An 18,504-nucleotide genomic window follows, 5' to 3' on the forward strand; every position below is an offset into this window, starting at 1 on the left:
TAATAAATAATGGTTGGTAAAATGTGAGAGGGGTACCGTACTCACTTTTGTGCGATATGCTGTACAGTGTTCCCTTGTTTAACGTGTGGGTTAGGTTCCAAAAAATACCAGTGTTAAGTGAAATCCGTGTAGTAGAATTTTTTTTTTCCCTTTTTTATATATGTTTTTTTTCATTCGTTATATATTTTTCGTTTACAGGATATGTTTTTTTTGTTCATATATGTGTTTTTTTTTGCAGTATATGTTTTTTGGTTTATTATATATGTTTTGAAGCTGTAAAACCCATCACCACACACTTCATACACTTTTCTCACGCATGAGAAAATATATATGTTGCGCATATAGAGGGCCTTGAAAGAGCGGATCAAGCCTTGGTCCGTGGGCTGAATCAGCGATGTAGTGTTTCCAAAATAAGCCCGTCTCATCCATATTAAAAACTTGTTCAGGCTTATATCCCCCTTCCTCGATGATGGTTTTAAATTTGTTCACGTATGCCTCTGCCCCGGCATCCGCAGAGGCGGCCTCTTTGTGGTCTTGTTGCAGACAATTAAAGCCCTTTTTGTATCCTTGTTAAAATGTATTGCTGCTGTCGTCCTTATGTTATTTTCTTCCTTCTTTATGGCCGAAAAATTGTTTCCGAAAGTTTAGTTATTCCGTAATGGTGCCCTACAGCTGCGTAACTTCTACCTTCCTTCAGCATGTCCAGCATTCCAACTTTTTGTGCCTCTTCCTCTGCCTTTTGGGTGCAGCTGCAGGTACCTTTGTCGGTGCAGAGCGTTTAGTCGAGAAAACTTGTAAACATACAACACTAAAGAACCACACTGCTAGCGATGGAACAATTATGTAAATTAGGCAAGTTGAAGGCATTCTGTACTGTGCAGGACACACGGCATGAAGGAGATTGATTAATGGTCTACAGTCCCTGAGCCAATCGGCACACAAAAGACAATGCGGGTTCTCCCATAGCGAATCACAATCAACACAATGCATTTATACGCTGTAAAAAAAAGAAACATGTTAGACTGTAAAAAATTGTTCGCAAAAATAAAAAATAATAGCGAGGCCGTGTAAAGTTAACCGCGTTATAGCGAGGGAACACTGCACGTTACACTGTATATGTGAACATTCTAGTATTCCACAAACAATATATCTAATGGTGCCCTATGACTTTTGCATAGAAGTGTATGTTTGACCCCATTTAAAATGCCAGTAACTGCAGGAAATGCAAAATAGTTATATGAGACTGGAACTGCTTGGTTTATTTATTTCTAATAATATATTTATAATATTCTAAAAATATATTTATAAAAATATATTACATTGGACTGAGACTTAATTTAGAACTTTTAGATCTGGAAAAAAAATTGTTCGTGTCACACTGTGATAGAGAACGAGGATGAGTTCAAATCGAGTTTCATGTGGTATGCTTCAAACTTAGGATGTGGTAAATTAAAATTAAATGGTCTTAAAAACATATAGTACGTACCGTATATGTGTGAACTAAAACAAGTGCATCAATGCTGTGAGAGTCACCTGTCGAAGTTCTTCCAGCACCAAGGTGAAAACCCAGAAGTAGAGCATTATCTCTGGGGCTCCAGGGCCGAGGGGAGGTGGTGGGCGAAAGTCCAACAGGAGCACGTAGGTGAAGAGGAACAAAAAGGCAAAGTACATGATGACGTTACCGAGGAACACAGTGACAGGAGCGCTCCAGAAACGACGCCAACGACGAAGTAAGAAACGCCACCACACTGCTGCACAGCTCTGATCTGCTGGGCCTCCCGGTGGAGAGTCCCTTGGGAAAAATATGTTTATTTTTTGCGGTTGTAGTTTGCAGTGGTGCACTGAACCATACTCAGTGCTGTTTTAGCCCATTTAACTAAAAATGTAAATCCAAATGACAGCGCTCTGGCTTCGTTTGAATGAACAATTTTTATCATTTCTACATTTCAGTATTGTTGCAAACTCACAGTGGGTCATCTTCATCAGTTAACAGTAGAACCTTTTCCGTGTCCAAACTGTCCAGCTCCATAAACTGTTCCTCGTTGTTACAATGATCCAGCTCCTCATCACTGAGGAACACGCACAACAGTGTTAGAAAAAAATGTTCGTTCAGAATTCAACAAAGAAAAGCGCTCAAAAATCAGAAGGTTCTCACCAGAACTTTATGAGATGAGTCCAGATTAGAGGCGGACAGAAGAAAGACACAACAAGTTTGGAGATGGCTGTGTCTGTTGTCATTGCTCCCCACCAAATCTTTGTGAGGAGAGCCTGAAATATAGTTAAATAAAGTAAGTAAAAAGTAATTTAAAAAGTAAGTCATGAAATAATTAATTGTTATTTTTTTGCATACAACAACATACAGTATGTTAAATATTAGTACATATACTGTCATCCCTCTTTATCACGGTTTTACAAATATATATGAATAAATCATGCTATTTCATGGTTGAGTACGACCTAGTATTAGTCAAAACATATGCATATGTCAGCTGTTATGTATTTTTTGCCTAAATGAATTAAAATACAAATATAAGGCGCTCCAAAGACGCATTCAAAGACGCTGTGAATGAATTGTAGTATTTTACACTAGTCACTAGGTGTCAGTAATATTCATGTAATGCCAGGCGAGACATGCTGTACAATTGCATATTTTGATAGGTTTGAATTATCTGACAAAAGGCACAATAATCCGTAATAAAAACACACGCTATGTTGCGGTCGTAAACTGCGGCAAGATGAAACTCAACTCTGAACACTTCCTGTCTGCCATTCACTCTGCTCCCCTAGGCAACAATTTAGAAGGTCATAAGCAGGCTCATAAGCTTTCTATGCTCTAACTACAAAAACATTCAACTTACAAATAAGGAATTCTAGTTCGCAGAAAATCACTTAATTCAAAATGACTGTACTTGTGCCCTGTCATTTATCTTTCTGTTAATAAACGACAGTGAAAATGATAAAAAAAATATACCAGATACAGTTGATGATAGGTGATGAATCATGATTAATTAATTTGTGAACAGAAATTAATCTGATTACAATTTTTAATCATTTGACAGCCCTAATTTTGTGTGATCATTTCCCATCCAAAATTGGGTTTAAATCATCCATGAGTATAGTACACCACAAGAGGGCAGTATAGAGTAAGCCTTCAAAATGTCTGCTTGGAAGTTTGCTTGCAGTGCCCATGCCAGTATTTTAACCAAGTTAAAATGGTAATTTTGCCCATTAATCAAATAATACCACATGGTGTGTGGACCACTACCTTCTTTATAGCTGTGCAAATGCAGAAACATGACTTAATTGAGCACCCGATGCTTTGACATTTTGTATCAATATTATGTCAACACCTTAAATATTAACTAGATTAATGCTGTCAGCTACCCATTTTGAAGGCTCGCAGTAAAATATGTAAAAACTTCCTTCTGACAGTAAACACTAATTTATTCTCAATGACTTTGCCACACAAGGTTAAATGTAATTTGAATAATACATGCAGGCAACAACAACAACAAAAAGAACATGATCACCCAAGGTGCACTGGAGTTGTATGATAATAAGCAATCCAGGGAATTAGAATACAATAAAAAAAAAATTAAAATAAAATCACATGACAATTTTTTACCTGCACTCCATCATGGGCAAAAAAGGACTTGGCATCAGCTTCAGTTGCCAGGTTGAGGACTGTAGATTTGCTCCAGCACTGTGTTCTCCTTACTAATAATGCATACGCCCTGTCCTCACTGTTGGAGTAGCACTCTCCAAAGACATCTGGCATGACACAAGCAGTACATGAACAATATCCACTATGTTGTTTTGAGAAAAGTAAAATAAATAAGTCTGCATCCTTTGCATGGTTCCACCTGTTTTATTTCCCTCTGATTCAATCCTTTATGGCACTGATGACCTACTCACCAAGGGCAAACTGCTCATACTTGGCCTCCTTCATGCTACGTGCAGACTCGGCCTCAGATTCAAGTCGTGCCATCTCTTTCAGAATTTTACACCCCGCCAGCGCCGCTGCCACTGCCTCTTGGCCCTGAGCGGATAAAAGAAACATGAATCCAGGGTATCCAGGTAGGTTTACAATCTTATCATGCATCACAATTCATTTACACATGTTCTTATCTATCTATTAACTGGGATTTACACAACCGTGTTTGCATGGCCTGAGGTTTAAAGACACCACCTGGTGTCGACTTCTTTAAATTTGAAGATATGCCATAATTCCGAAAGGTAAACCTTGATCGAGCTTGTGTAGGCAGGACGGCCATAGCTACTGAAGAGTATTGCCACACTATTAACAAAGTTTAACAGTGGAAGACAACCAGGTCTTTGAGTTCTTCATTCCTGGCATGTGGAATCATTCTATTCCCGTTGAAATATGGAAGTGCTACGATTGGCAGGTTAGCTGGGATAGGCTCCAGCTCACCCGTGACCCTAATGAGGAATGAGGACAAGCCGTCTAAAATAGCAGCAACACTAACCCGTGTTATTGCTATTATGATTATTATTATTATGTTATTGCTACTGTGCCTGAGATAATTGGAACCTTGAATAAAAGCCAGTTGTTCAAGTCTGGTGCTTTGGTGGTGGTCTCACCGAACAATTACTGAGACCTACTGACCACATTCACAAGTTGGTTGTCTTAATTGCATATAGCCTAGGTTCCCAAAGTGGGTTAGGCGTACCCCAAGGGGTACGCAGATTGCCGTAGGGGACATAAATACAAATTTAAAACGGCTTGACTACATTAGCGCCGAACTCTGAGATTCCCATAATGCACTCTAATGCCTCGTGTGAACGTCCACAGCCTGTAGTACAGTGCAGAAGAAAGGTGACAGCATGAAGTTGCTCATTATTCTGTGTGCATTAGATGAACAAATAAGTACGTTTGATGAGGACGTTGTGCATTAAAAGTGTTTCATCTTGAAGGTTTTCCAAGATCATTGATATTGTGTACTCAGTGAGAGCTGGTCTATGTGGTGTTGTGACTAATTATTGTGTTTTCTGAGCTGTATGAGCCTGTTATTTGTTTGTTGAATGGATGCGCTGACTATGTTAGTTATTATGTTTTTTTCTTGTACTCTCAATGAGCAAACCGTATTAACATTCATTAAACACTAGCAATAGATTAAAGGTTAAAGAAAAAATTGTTAGCGCCTCACAGCATGCTACTGAACAGCACAATAATGACAACATACAATCTCCTCATATAGTCCTAACCAGCGTTCGAACCTGGGATGTAGCTGTGAGGTGGCAGTGCAAGCTCCTGAATAGAAGCAGCATACATTAAACTATTTCTTTAAGGGGTTGTAAAATGTTATTGATTCCTTATCAGTCCTGCATCAATGACAAAGAAGAGTAACAAGTGAGCTAAAATAAACCTTAATACAGCGAGTGAAACTTAAATGAGCACATTCTGTTGTTCATTTGGACGTTATTGGAAATTTAATTTACCTCCCTAATAAAGGTTCTGTTTTTACACGCTTCTTTTAATTTTATGGTGATTAGTAGGATCAAGAAAATGCCACTTGGCTGAGAGGAGATAGACCAACAGCCTCTTGGTATGTTTGTCTTTCAAAGATGCATGAACGCCGGAATGAAGTATCTCATAGGTACAACTTGACCTTTAGTTGATAATAGAATTGGCACTGTCGTTCCTGTGTTAGAGCATGCTTAACAGGAAGACACTCAGATGTGGATATTATATTTTGTCATGACCACAAGGGAATTATTCTAAAAGCTGTATTCCTTTTTCATCATCAGTTGCACTCAAAGTTTATTGAGAGGCGTTGTAAACTAGATTGATCCAATTTACAAATGATAATACAGTGGTCCCTTGCCACCTTGAGGTTTGAATTTCACGCCTTCACGCTATCACTGTTTTTTTTTTAAAAATATATCAATAAATCATGCTGTTTCGTGGTTGAATACAGCCTATTATTATTTTTTAAAAGTGCATCTTGAAACAAATTTGTCATATTTTTGCACAAATCAAGCATTTTCAGGCATACAAATGGCTAAATGAACGAAAATACATATATAAGGCATTCAGAAGATGCATTCACAGACACTGTGAATGAGATGTAGTATTCTACTCTAGGTCACTAGGTGTCAGTAATGTTACTGTTCTGTGAGACACACAAACTGTAGACTTGATCGATGGAACAACAGGCTCTTATATCATGATTTCACAGCAGGCATAATAATCCCTAATGAAAACACGGTGCAAGCTACAACTCAACTCTGAATCCCTGACGTCACTTCCTGTCTGCTCGCCACTCAGCTCCCCTACGCATTGCAGTTATAGCAACACACACAAGCACGTGTCTTATTTATGTCATAAATGACTTATTTACTCGTTTTATGTCTACTATATTGGGTAATATGAGTGTAAAGGTGACTATAGGGGTGTTATTTCATGTCTAGAGGGCTTTTTATGCTCAAACTATGAAAATATTCAATTTCTAAATTAGGAATCGTACTTCGTGGAAATTCACTATCATGGTCACGTCTGGAATCAATTAACCGCGATAAACAAGGGATTACTGTGCTTTACAATGGAACAATATCATTTTGATTGCAGTTTGAATATACATTCAAACCTCAGTTTTTGAATGCCCCGGTTTTCATATGATTCAGTTTTCAATGAAAACTTTAAAAAAAAATGAGTCTCCGTTATGGTACAATATTGCGCATAATAAACTAGTCTGTGTGCACGGAATTGAGTGCTCATACAATGTACCCTTAATTTTGACTGCTAAATAGCCCGCCATGGGGCCAAAGAAGGTTGCGAGCGCCTGCAATTTGATAAAGAAGGTGAGAAACGCTATTGAATTCAAGAAAGAAGCAAAGTGCAAAGATGGCGTCCCCTCCCTTCCTCCCTGTCTGCCAGAAAGAGTCTGTTTGAGTCAATTTGTCCATTTCATATGTTGTTTATAATTATTTTAAAATTGTTTTCTGCATGTAAAACTGCAATTGTTATCTATAAAATGGATTTTTTGTTCATATTTTTGGGTGTCTGGACCAGATTTATTGGATTTGCATTATTTCCTATGGGAAGAATTGCTTTGGTTTTTGTACATTTAGGTTTTTCCTGATCTTCTGGAATGAATTAATAAAGACAACCAAGGCTCTACAGTGTATATATTGTTATCAATAATATTCTTATTACTCTAATTGAGGCTTGTGTTCATTAGATTTACCTATATTGTCATATCCAACAAAGTGGCCAGATATTATGTTAAAGAATAATGGAATTAAATTATACAGCGTCCGTTACATTTTTCAGCGTATCGCATTTAATGTATGGATGCATAATCAGTGTGATATAAGTCTTTGGTTCACATTATGTATGTGCATATATAAGATACAGTATTTGCATGAAGCAAAGATAATTACAATATATTGAAGCTTACAACATGAGAGATATTTCAAACAGTCAAACTTCTGCCAGTGTGTGGCTGATACAACCATTAGTCGTAGGGGATTGATGCACTCTTTGAATGAAATTACCATAACTCCCGCTAATGTTTGAAAAACACGCAGAGAAAGAGCTCACTGGGGTGACTACTTGAGGGATTGCAGTAATTGGCGTGCTCGGTCCAGGGAAGGCCAATAACAAACTCAAAGCATGCAAAGTAGATGGATCATTGATTGATGTCATTGAAAGTATTTGTAAAAGCTTTACTCCTGTCTCTCATTAACAACATCGACCCTTGTTCTTACATATGAACGCGCTTGAGTTCATCTCAGCTTTTGATAACAATTCAATTTCTTTTTGTGTCTCCTTTTTTTGTGTCAGGTGTGACATGCACCTGTGTATCAAATACACTACACTTGCCAGAACACTTCCATTTTCTATACACTCCATCCATCCATCCATCCATCCATTTTCTATCCTCACTAGGGTTGAGGGGGTATGCTGGAGCCTTTACGAACTGATTTTGGGTGAGAGGCGGGGTACACCCTGGACTGGTCACCAGCCAATCGCACATTTTCTAGAACCCTTGTCCTCATTAGGGCCATGGCAGGTCGCACCTCCACTATATGGACAATTTAGAGTCTCCAGTTAACCTATCATGCATATTTTGTGTTTTGTGGGGCCAACATGCTAACCACTAGGCCACCGTGTGGACTGCCAGAACACTTCATCTGTAAAATGCACATAAATTATCGGCTTTTGTTGCTGCCACACAAATGTATGTCGCTGAATGAACCACAATATTGTGATGGAACAAAATCAACAAGACTGACCATGGCCCAAAAGTAGTTAGCCATCTGCTGTCGGTTCTGAAGGACGGCCCAGAGGAAAAGATCTCTCCAAGGATGTTGGCATCGCTCTTCCAGTTCAGCCAGATTCTTCTGGCTGTGGAACAGTCGACCCTTTGCTGGCTTTTCCTGTCACACAAAAATAATCCAGTGTAGTGAGGATAATATAACATATAAATATATTTTGGTTCAATATTTTGTCTAAATCATATTGCAAAGTTTTCTTATTGTTTGAAATGTCATAAACTTTCATGATCAATTCATTTGTATCTATACTGCCTTTTGGGTATTGACTAAATGTTGCAGGGATGGATTTACTGAATCTGCAAGAGGTGGCATTGTACTATATCACTCACTGTGGGAATCTTTTGGTAAAAGCCTTTGCAGGAGTCATGGAGAAAGTCCTTGAGCACTTTGGCAACTTCATAAAGTGTGAAACGGGGTTTTCGTTCCCCTTGCTCAGTGGGGTAGTGCCCAGGAGGCCCAGGTGTCCTTGCAGTACCAAGCAGACGTTGTTTCTCCTCATACTTTTTAAGGAGCAGGTTATGGAGGAGACTCTTCTCCGACACTGACCAGTAAAGCTCCTGTAGGCGTCCGTAGGTGAGGAACTCTCCCAGGTTAACGCCGTTGTCGACAAAAAGACGCACAAAGTCTGGCTTGTCATTGATCAGTGCATCCATCATCACCTCTTCAAGGTCGCATGCCTGCAGAGACCATGAATGCGTGACTCATGTTGCAATGATGCTGGTTTGATTTGTCTAATTCAAATCTTTGATGTGTAACTTGAAGGCAAAATGGATAATTAATGAAAAGAAACCCCCAGTTCCCCAGTGTGGTGTTGGGTCTACATCACACACGGGCAAACTACGGCCTGTTAAACTTTTTAATCCTGCCCGCTGGACATGTCCAAATTATTATTTTTAAACCTTTAACATCAAAACTGTAGCCGGCAATAGGGTTTGCAAAATCATTTTTAAATTACCCTAAAATTACCCCAAAGTATTGCAAGGGTTTCTGAAGTGATAGATTCTGTGCTTTCTAGTGATGTACGGGCCATTGCAGTAGGGGTTGCGACACAGCAGTTCCAGGAAAATGAGGATTTGATAAAAAGTAGAGTGGGCGGGGCTCTGTGTACAAAGAAGCAAGCTTTCTACGATGAAGTTCTGCATAAAGTTTTCTAGGTGTTTATAACATTTGTTTCACCGTGATGATGTCTTTTAGCTGTTTTTGCTTGACTGCAAAACATGTCGAGGCGGTCGTCTAGGAAGTAAACAAGGAAGACATTCGAATACGCTTGATATTCGATGTTTTATAGTTCAGAGTTCATATTGTAATTCAGTGAAAACCTGTAAAATTAAATACCGTTTTTTGAGGTGGTTGGTTATTGTACCATTTTAAGCATGCAGTAATGAACAGCAACCTCCACATGTTTAAGGGGGACAATTATATGTGTTAAAATGTATACATTGGAACCTCGGTTAGCGTATTTTCGTCAAAAATGTCCACCAAAATTTTGCCTCGGTTTGCGTACATTTCCCTGTTAGCGTACAATACAGCATGTGTCTTGTCATGTTATTAATACATAGTGTGTGGCCCATTTTTGCTGTATTTTATGAACAGAAAGATAAATGACAGGAGAGGATTATACAGGATATACAGTATTTGTATGTATTAACAGCCCCAAATGAACTGAAAATTTGAATCAAGCTAAACGATACCACACAAGTCTGGAAAGCTTTTTGCCTAATGCTAGTCTCTTTAATAGTAGCAGAACAGAGCGCTGTAGTGTTATTATGAGCCATGAAAGGTTGCGTTCAAAGACACCAACGTAACTTAAGTTGAATTCAGATTTTGCGTGTAGATGTATTGTCTGGGATTTCCGAGCATACTTAAATGCAGCAAAAGATAAAAGATAAAAGATATATTATATATATGTATGTGTATATATACTATATACCATACCTGTATATATATCCAGTATAGTGAAACAGTGCTTGCCCCCTTCCTGATTCTTTTTTGCATGTCTGTCTCACTTTCAAATTAAACAAGTGAACAAATTGAAATGTTAGTGACTGACAACACAACTGAAAACAAAATGTAGTTTTTAAATTAAACGTTTTATTATTAAGGGAGAAAAAAAGCGAAACCTACATGGCCCTGTGTTGAAAAAGTGACAGCAGAATTCATGATTCCATTTATCACAGCAAGTCTTCCAGCTCCTGAAGCAGCAAAACAGCCCCAGAACATCACACTACCACCACCATATTTCACTGTTGGTATGATGTTCTTTTTCTGAAATGCAGCGTTACTTTTACGGCAAATGTAATGGGACACGCACCTTCCAAAATATTCAACGTTTGTCTCGTCAGACCACAGAGTATTTCCCAAAGGTCTTGCGGATCATGTTTTGTTTTTTTGTGTTGTGGCAAAATTGTGACGAGCCTTAATGTTCTTTTTGTTCAGCAGCGGTTTTCGTCTTGGAACTTTGCCATGCAGGTCGTTTTTGCCCAGTGTCTTTCTTAACTGAGGCAAGTGAGGCCTGCAGTTCTTTGGATGTTGTTGTGGGGTCTTTTGTGACCTCTTGGATGAGTTGCCGTTGCGCTCTTGGGGTGATTTTGGTTGGCCACTCCTGGGAAGGCTCACCACATGTTTTCCCCATTTGTGGATAATGGCTCTCAGTGTGGTTAGCTGGAGTCCCAAAGCTTTAGAAATGGCTTTATAACCTTTTCCAGACTAATAGAGCTCAATTAATCTCAATTAAGTTGTGTTTTATCAAACAGGGCATTCGCTTTTTCACACAGCACCAGGTAGGTTTGGATTTTTCTTCTCCCTTAATAATAAAAAGTTTCATTTAAAAACTGCATTTTGTGTTCAGTTGTGTTGTCATTGACTAATATCTAATTTTACATCTATATATATATTTATTTGTTTGATGATCTGAAACATTTACGAGTGACAAACATAATAAAAATAAGAAATCAGGAAGGGGGCAAACACTTTTTCACGCCATTGGATATATGTATTAGGGATGTCCGATAATATCGGATATTGCTGTCGCCATAACAGTCAACACACCATAACAGTCAAGTACCATGTACTTGAGCCAGTGTTCTGCTTAACTGTGTTTGGGGTGACAGGAAGTGATGGATTGTCAAAACACCACTAATCGTGACCAGGGTAGCTCATAGACATATTCATGTGCTGAAAACCAAATCCCAGGGAATAACATTTCACAGGTAAGACATAACAATTACCTTTGAAAGTATTTGGCCCATACACTGCATGATTTGTCCATTATAACATAGTTTTGAAAGCATAATTTGTCAACGTTGTGGAAAACACTGGATTCATTCATATGTCTATGGCAGCCATCACCAAATGGCGGACCTGGACCCAGTGATACTAGTACTAGTACTGCCATTGCTGATTCATTGTCATTATTTCATTGACCCAAATGGTCTATTCATATTGAAATAAACTAGAAGACAAGTTTAATTGGTCAGAATGAACAACCATGTATATCTCACCTTCCACTCAACATCTCCATTGAAGATGTCACTCTTGGCAATGTCCACACGGTTCCAGGCTACAGCCAGCTTCAATTCATCAAGGAAGTCTTGGGCTTCCTGACTTTGACTCTTACAAGCTGACACGCACACACACACACACACACAAGCACAAAATGTCAATGGTGTCATAACCTGCAAATGGCTCACATTTCAAGCTTCTATATCCATTGAAGTGTCAAGTCAAAGTGCAGCTGTCCAAAATGTCATGTTTCTGAATAGTATTTAACAGAAGAAGTGCTCTACCTTTGACAAGAGCTTTGAGGATGACTGTGTCCAGCTCAGAGCTTTCTTGTTCAGGGTCATGGACAGTCAGGAGATGCCCATGGTCCAGTATCTTTTGGATCTGATGGATGACACGCAGTACTGTGTTACAGAATTGCTTTTTATTTACATACCTGGGATCCTACAAAATACTGTAGCAACATCGGAGCGAATAAAAAATCCAGCAATGAGCCATTTTAGTTAACAAAAATGGCTCACTGCTGTTATACCGACGGTGTAAGAAGGAGAGGTTCCGCAGGTCCTTCATACCGACCGCTGTCAGGCTCTACAACACCTGCACCACCTGAACCATGTTGTAGTCACTATGTATTCTTTACTTGCGTATCTTGCTTGCTGCTGTAACAAGTGAATTTCCCTGCTGTGGGATAAATTAAGTACAATACAATACAATTTTTGGTTGGCAGAAAATTGCTGCAACTGTCTGTGCTTTGATAGCTGAGATCCTAGAATCACACAATTAGATGCATGGCAATGTCAGTGCCAGCGTCTGGTGTGACTTTTTAAATACTTGTCAGACAGCGACATTGCTCTCAACACAAAAGGGCGGAAGAAGCGAGTGTCGAGAAAAATTTCACACTCCTGTCCCACCAGTTTGCCATTCACCATTTACACAGTCTCTGCTACAGCTGTGATAGTACCTCCGAAGGTGGGATATTTGTCGTCTGTTTTTCACACCCCTTTCTCCAAAATAAGATTGTTTATCTTTCCATAATTAGGCCATCGCATAGAAATTTTGACGGAAGGAATCCGATTTTAGATGCTCTCTTTCCCAGTGTGCCCTATTTTGTTGGCACTGATCAAGCCTTGTGACATGCATGACTGTATGCCCGCCCCCATGCTGTACACATCATCCTCACCAGCTTGACCCAGTTTCTGACGTCCGTGCTGTGGTAGACATTCGGAAAGGTGTCCAGCAGCAGCTCGTGAACACTCTCTGTGTCCCAGCAGCCCCTGTTTATGAGTGTGACAAGGATGTCAGCCACACCTCCTGAGCCTGCTAAAATCAGCCACGGTGTTGAATTGCCAATGCCTTTACACATACGCTGCAGAAAAGGACAAATTGCTGGCGTCAAACTTACAAACTCTTCATTAAAAAAAACAACTAAAAGGGCTAAATGGGCTAAAAACCTATACAGACAATTACAGAGAACATTGCTGGCTTTAGTCTACATAATCTTCTCATTGACGACTGTATTTATGCAAATAACTTGGTGGCATTTTCTGGCCAAAGAGATTATGCAAGAACAGAAACAAATAATGTGTTTCTCAGTCTGGCTTCATGAGGGGGCACAACCAAAACTTAATTCTCAGCTACTTAGCCACTATTCAGAAACAGATTGGACACACTTAAGCGGACAACAATCACTGTTCACAGTCATGTTTCAAAAATGTGAATCAACTAAGGCAACATTTTGTGAAATGAGACAAACCTTCAGGATCCGAGGTTCCCCATGGACCAGCAGACATAGGACAGGGATCTCAAAACTTCCGGTATCTTCAAAACAGAGTAAATGCACATTGAAATGATGCATTAAGATTGTCTCATGTGTAAAAGTAAAACAATATTTATTTGTTTGAAGATGGTGGAAGAAATTGTACGTGAATGCTGATAACTGCTGTCGCTCAGCCAAGATGTTGAAGAAAGAGATGGATTGAGGACATAAACACAGATCAATACATGAGCGTTTTTTTTTTTATTAGTCCCCAAGAAAATCCTGGTTATAAAAGCATCGTAGCAATCGCCAGATACTTTCAAACATGCCCCTGGGAGCTGTGTGTTGCAAAGAGATGGCATCAAAGACACTTCTTTGTAAAATCACCACATTATTATGGAAAATGTACAACACAAGTATATCTCAATAACATATAAATAATAACTAATAACCTTTAATTAATAATACAGTAGTTTATCACTGTGAATTGGTTCTAGACCCTTCTAACTACGGTTTTTAACATTATTAGAGCCCTCTGATAATAATAATACATTTTATTTGTATAGCACTTTTCAAGGTATTCAAAGACGCTTTGCAATGGAAGATAAAAACAGAATAACGCTGAAAACAAACAACAGAAAGGCACATTAAAATACAACAAATAGAACTACAAACAAAACAAAGCAAAGCAAAGCAGCAAAGTACAAAAAGTTAAACATTAAATACAGTTTTAAATAGGTGGCTTTTAAGTTGTTTTTTGTAGGTGGGAAGGTTGGAGCAGGCACGGAGTGGTTGGGGCAATGAATTCCAGAGGGTGGGGGCAACAATGGAGAAAGCTCTGTCTCCTCCTCCAGACATGAAATAGTCTCCTTTACCCAATATAGTACACATAAGAGAAAATAAGAAATAATATAGACACACGAGCACACATCAGTGTTGCCAGGTCAGCTTCTTATAAGTGACTCTGCTCTTGTTTTTTTTTTTTTTTTTGTAAAGTTACTTGCAAGTTCCCTGCGGTTTTGTGCTTATTTTCAGAGATCTAGTCACTTGTTTCTCTCACAAGACCTGGCAACACTGACAAACATACTCCTAGCTACTCCGATATTGATATCGGCTATCGAGCCGATATCAGGAAAACAATGAGTATCAGATTATATTGGTCGGCATCGAATCTCCGATATTGGCACTCTGGTATGAGCAGTCGATTCCAGACTCCTATTCCAGCTGCAGCTGAATAGAGTCCACGTGATCACAACAACAGAGTGTGCTAATGTGTTAAAACAAAGTAGCAAGCAGTGTTGTAGGAATGATGTCGGTCATGTGGCAGTGGCATTGAAGTCCAAAAAAGACATTGCAGCTGAGGGCAAAACTTATCATGCACAAGTTTCCCGTGGTGGTTCAGAACCGGAGAAGTTGAATGTGATCAACCTGATACACAGGAAACTACCACAGTCATTAGCTACGACAGAAAAAACAGCCAGCCCCTGTCAGTGGTGAGTAATGTCGGGTTTAAGCGCTTAATTAAGCACCTCGAACCTTGCTATATTATGCCTAGCTGCCGCTACATTGTGGATAAGACCAAACCCTGTAAAGGACTAAATGAATGAGTTTTTCTCATACCTACTTTTGCAGACTGTTGTTCTCTGTCTGAGTAATATCACTTGATCAAGGCTTTTCTAACATTCCACATTACAAAAAAAACAATGGCGGGCAGTGCATTTCGTACCTGGGCCTTCAGCGGGGACTTAAGCGCCCCGATCCACCTCTTAATACCACCACTATCATGTCATAATTATACAAACCATCAACAATATACAAAACTGCTATATAATAATGCGTGCCATTACAGAATTGGGGATTAATACCATTTTTAATGAAGCTACAAACCCAGTTAACCCTTTGAATATATCTTTGACGACATCATCTCAATTCCAAACTCCAAATCTCTACACTATAACATAGTTTGGCGCACTTGAGAATTCATATCTAATAACATACCAGAAATATAAAAAAAATGAAATAAAATACATCACACTCAAGCACTCGTCTGGAAGACTTCCACTTCTTACACACAACCACTAACCTGTGAAAAAACTGCAACTGATGATGATGCTATGCGCGTACCCAGACCTTTCTCAACAGTTTGTCTTTTCAATGCCTTCTATTTGTACTTTAGTTCGTTTAGCAATTTTTATGCTTGAAAATGCACAAGCCTTTAATTCAGGAGTGTGCAAACTACGGCCTGGGGGCCACATGCAGCAAAGTATTGCGAGTAGTCAGAGTCAGTCAATCTGAGACAACCTTTTGATATTGTAAGTAACTTTTCACATGCAGCGATCCAACTACCCCACCCATGGAGCCAAATAAACACAAATCAAAAAATATGTGACACACAATTTAACCTACCCTACTGGGAAGTAAAAAAGGAGGGACGTTCACATACTTAATAGTTAAATGTATAGTTACATTAATAGTCTATGTTTTAGCGTTCATAGTTCACGTTGTATATCACATCCTTTATTCGTGTACATTCCGAGTGTCTTATACAGTAAAAAAAAAAATTAATTCAATTATTCTTTGATGTGGTCTGATGTTTAAAGTGCTCCTGAAAAAAGGGACACAAGCACATATAGCAGATTGCATGACAGTATAATTCCAGGTGGACTGTTAGAATTACAGTATAAGCGTAAAATAGTGTGCAGATATCAAATATATACATAGCCTGGCCCCAATTTTTTTAACTCAATGCGGCCCGCGAGTCAAAAAGTTTGCCCACCCCTGCTTTAATTGGTTTCTTTGTATGAACTGAACAAAACAAAACAAACTTTTGCAAAATATTCTAATTTATGGAGCTTTATGGTTCAGATCCATTGATATTATACATCATTTAAACAGATGTTTATCATTGTTTGTTGCAGAATATCACATCTGTGCAAACTCTCAACATTCACACAATAAATGATGAATCCTTCAGACTGCTCTTAAAATCTCTTAAAATTCAATCTAATAAGATAAACCTCGGCAATGCTTCACCTTTAACCAAAACATATATTTACTGAAATTGTTTAGCTTTAGTTCCCCCCCGCCATGACTTTACCTCCATAGCCTGTGCGCTGAAGAGAGATGTGTTTCAGCAGCTTCACTCTCATTTCACTGGTAGCTCCAGGTCTGCCTGGATCCTCCTCCACCAGTACAAAGTGAGAGTGGTGGCTGTCCAGGGAATAAACCGACCCATGGGGTAAGTCCTGTGGCTTGTACACTGCTGGCTCACCCAACTTGAGGAGAACGATACAATACACATGGCACAACACAACGCGTTAAGACATTGCTCTTGGCTTTAAATCAGCTGGAGAGTTGATGTGTGCTTAGACACCTTGGCGCTGAGTAATGCCTCTCGGTTGTGGATCATGTTCCAGGGTGCGATGCCAATGGCCACCACACGAACTTTTGCAGACGTGCTAGCCAAGGAGTGATCTCGTACAGCCTGGCCCAAGTGCTTGGTGATGCCAAATCGAAGACCATTAGTCAAGATCCACGCCCCTGGAGCATAGGGATGTACTTACATTTCCAAATTCTGATCCATCTCATCAATTATGTTTTTCATTCGCTCATTGATATTTTGCTTTGCTTCTTTCGCTTCCTCAAGAGTGGTGTGCAGGGCAGCATTATCCTCCAATAGTGCCTTGATATCATCCTGTAGAACGTTGATATCATTGCATAATGCTCTATTTTCTTCCATAGGGTTTTTAGCTTCCTTAAGAGCAGCACACAAGGCAGCGTTTTCATCTTGCAACTCCTCGATTTCCTTTCTTAATGCCTTGGCACTTTTGCTCAGTACTCTATTTTCCTCCATAAGGTTTCCGGCATCATTATGGACCCCCAAGATCACGTCGATCAGGCTGTCCTGCTTTTGCACACGTTCTGCACTCTGTGATTGCAGATTCTTAAATTCTTGCTTTTGTTTGTAAAAAATCATGCTTTGTTTGTTCTTGCAGTACGCACTTGTATCTCATACATCCCCTTCCTCAAGGCGTGTGATAATATCAGATTTTTGCTGTCGAGAATATTTTCTGGGCCGGGGGCGGGGAAGGTGGGGGACGTGGGAGAAACCTCTCATTTATCTTTTTCTCAAGGTTGTGAAAAAATAGCAATTTTTTCCACTAGAGATTTTTTTTTTAGTCTGAAGCTGATTTTTCATTCGAGGCGCCGTCCTCCTCCTCCTTTGACAGCCAGACTGACCCTGTTTCTGATGTTTGAATCCGTATTTGCAGGGCCAGTATCATTTCACATTGTGTTTGGCATTGTCGCTAGGCAACCACTTTGGACTTTAGCAGTTAGCCAGTTAGCTTGACTTGCTAGCAGACATCAGCGCTTGTAACTAGTTTATTTCAAGGAACTCTCGCCTTTTCTCGCCTATTTGAGTTAAAGTTGAGGGAGTCAGCCAGCAGTTCTGATCTTGTCTTCGTGAAGTGTAGTCAGAAGAGCACCAAAATAGTTAAAATTTCTAGTATCGTCAGCAGAGCTCTTGTCATGTACATATTTTCCAGTCAACAAGGGTAAAATAATAATAATAAAAATAAATGTTATTATGTTGTGACATAAACCTGCCATAAAAGTCCATTGTTCTGGCGATCAGGTCTGGTGCTTGTCTCACCAGGCGATTATTGACCAATGTAGAATACAATTCACAATTTGTATCTTCTTCTTAATGGCTTATATATGTACAGTATGTTATTTATGTATTTTAGTTCATGTATGTATTAATTTAGCCATTTTTATGCTTGAAAATGATTAATATGCATATTTGTGACTAATAATGGGCTGTATTCAACCATGAAACAGCATGATTCATAAATTAATGAATGTCTGAAAAACTGTGAGAGTTCATAAATATACAGGACTTGGATGGAAAATGGCCTTTGTGCCAATAGATGGCATGCGGATGT

General features: G+C 39.2%; 1 protein-coding gene across 6 annotated transcripts in view; it reads right to left on the bottom strand.

The window, feature by feature from the left end:
- Positions 1-18,504, bottom strand: part of trpm5 (transient receptor potential cation channel, subfamily M, member 5) — a 35,955-nt gene that overhangs the window by 8,826 nt on the left and 8,625 nt on the right. For 4 of the 6 annotated variants that reach the window (XM_054769706.1, XM_054769702.1, XM_054769705.1 and 1 more), the window contains 13 exons: positions 16,932-17,098; positions 16,656-16,833; positions 13,556-13,620; positions 12,983-13,168; positions 12,087-12,186; positions 11,802-11,920; positions 8,631-8,978; positions 8,260-8,403; positions 3,916-4,039; positions 3,626-3,771; positions 2,156-2,268; positions 1,968-2,069; positions 1,534-1,792 (listed from right to left, as the gene is read on the bottom strand). In XM_054769706.1, the coding sequence (XP_054625681.1) occupies positions 1,534-1,792; positions 1,968-2,069; positions 2,156-2,268; positions 3,626-3,771; positions 3,916-4,039; positions 8,260-8,403; positions 8,631-8,978; positions 11,802-11,920; positions 12,087-12,186; positions 12,983-13,168; positions 13,556-13,620; positions 16,656-16,833; positions 16,932-17,098 (2,051 nt within the window). The remainder of the gene's footprint in view (positions 1-1,533; positions 1,793-1,967; positions 2,070-2,155; positions 2,269-3,625; positions 3,772-3,915; positions 4,040-8,259; positions 8,404-8,630; positions 8,979-11,801; positions 11,921-12,086; positions 12,187-12,982; positions 13,169-13,555; positions 13,621-16,655; positions 16,834-16,931; positions 17,099-18,504) is intronic. The other 2 variants (XM_054769704.1, XM_054769707.1) reach the window with 2 other exon arrangements.

Source organism: Dunckerocampus dactyliophorus, chromosome 3 (assembly GCF_027744805.1).
Source record: "Dunckerocampus dactyliophorus isolate RoL2022-P2 chromosome 3, RoL_Ddac_1.1, whole genome shotgun sequence".
Classification (NCBI taxonomy): domain Eukaryota; kingdom Metazoa; phylum Chordata; class Actinopteri; order Syngnathiformes; family Syngnathidae; genus Dunckerocampus; species Dunckerocampus dactyliophorus.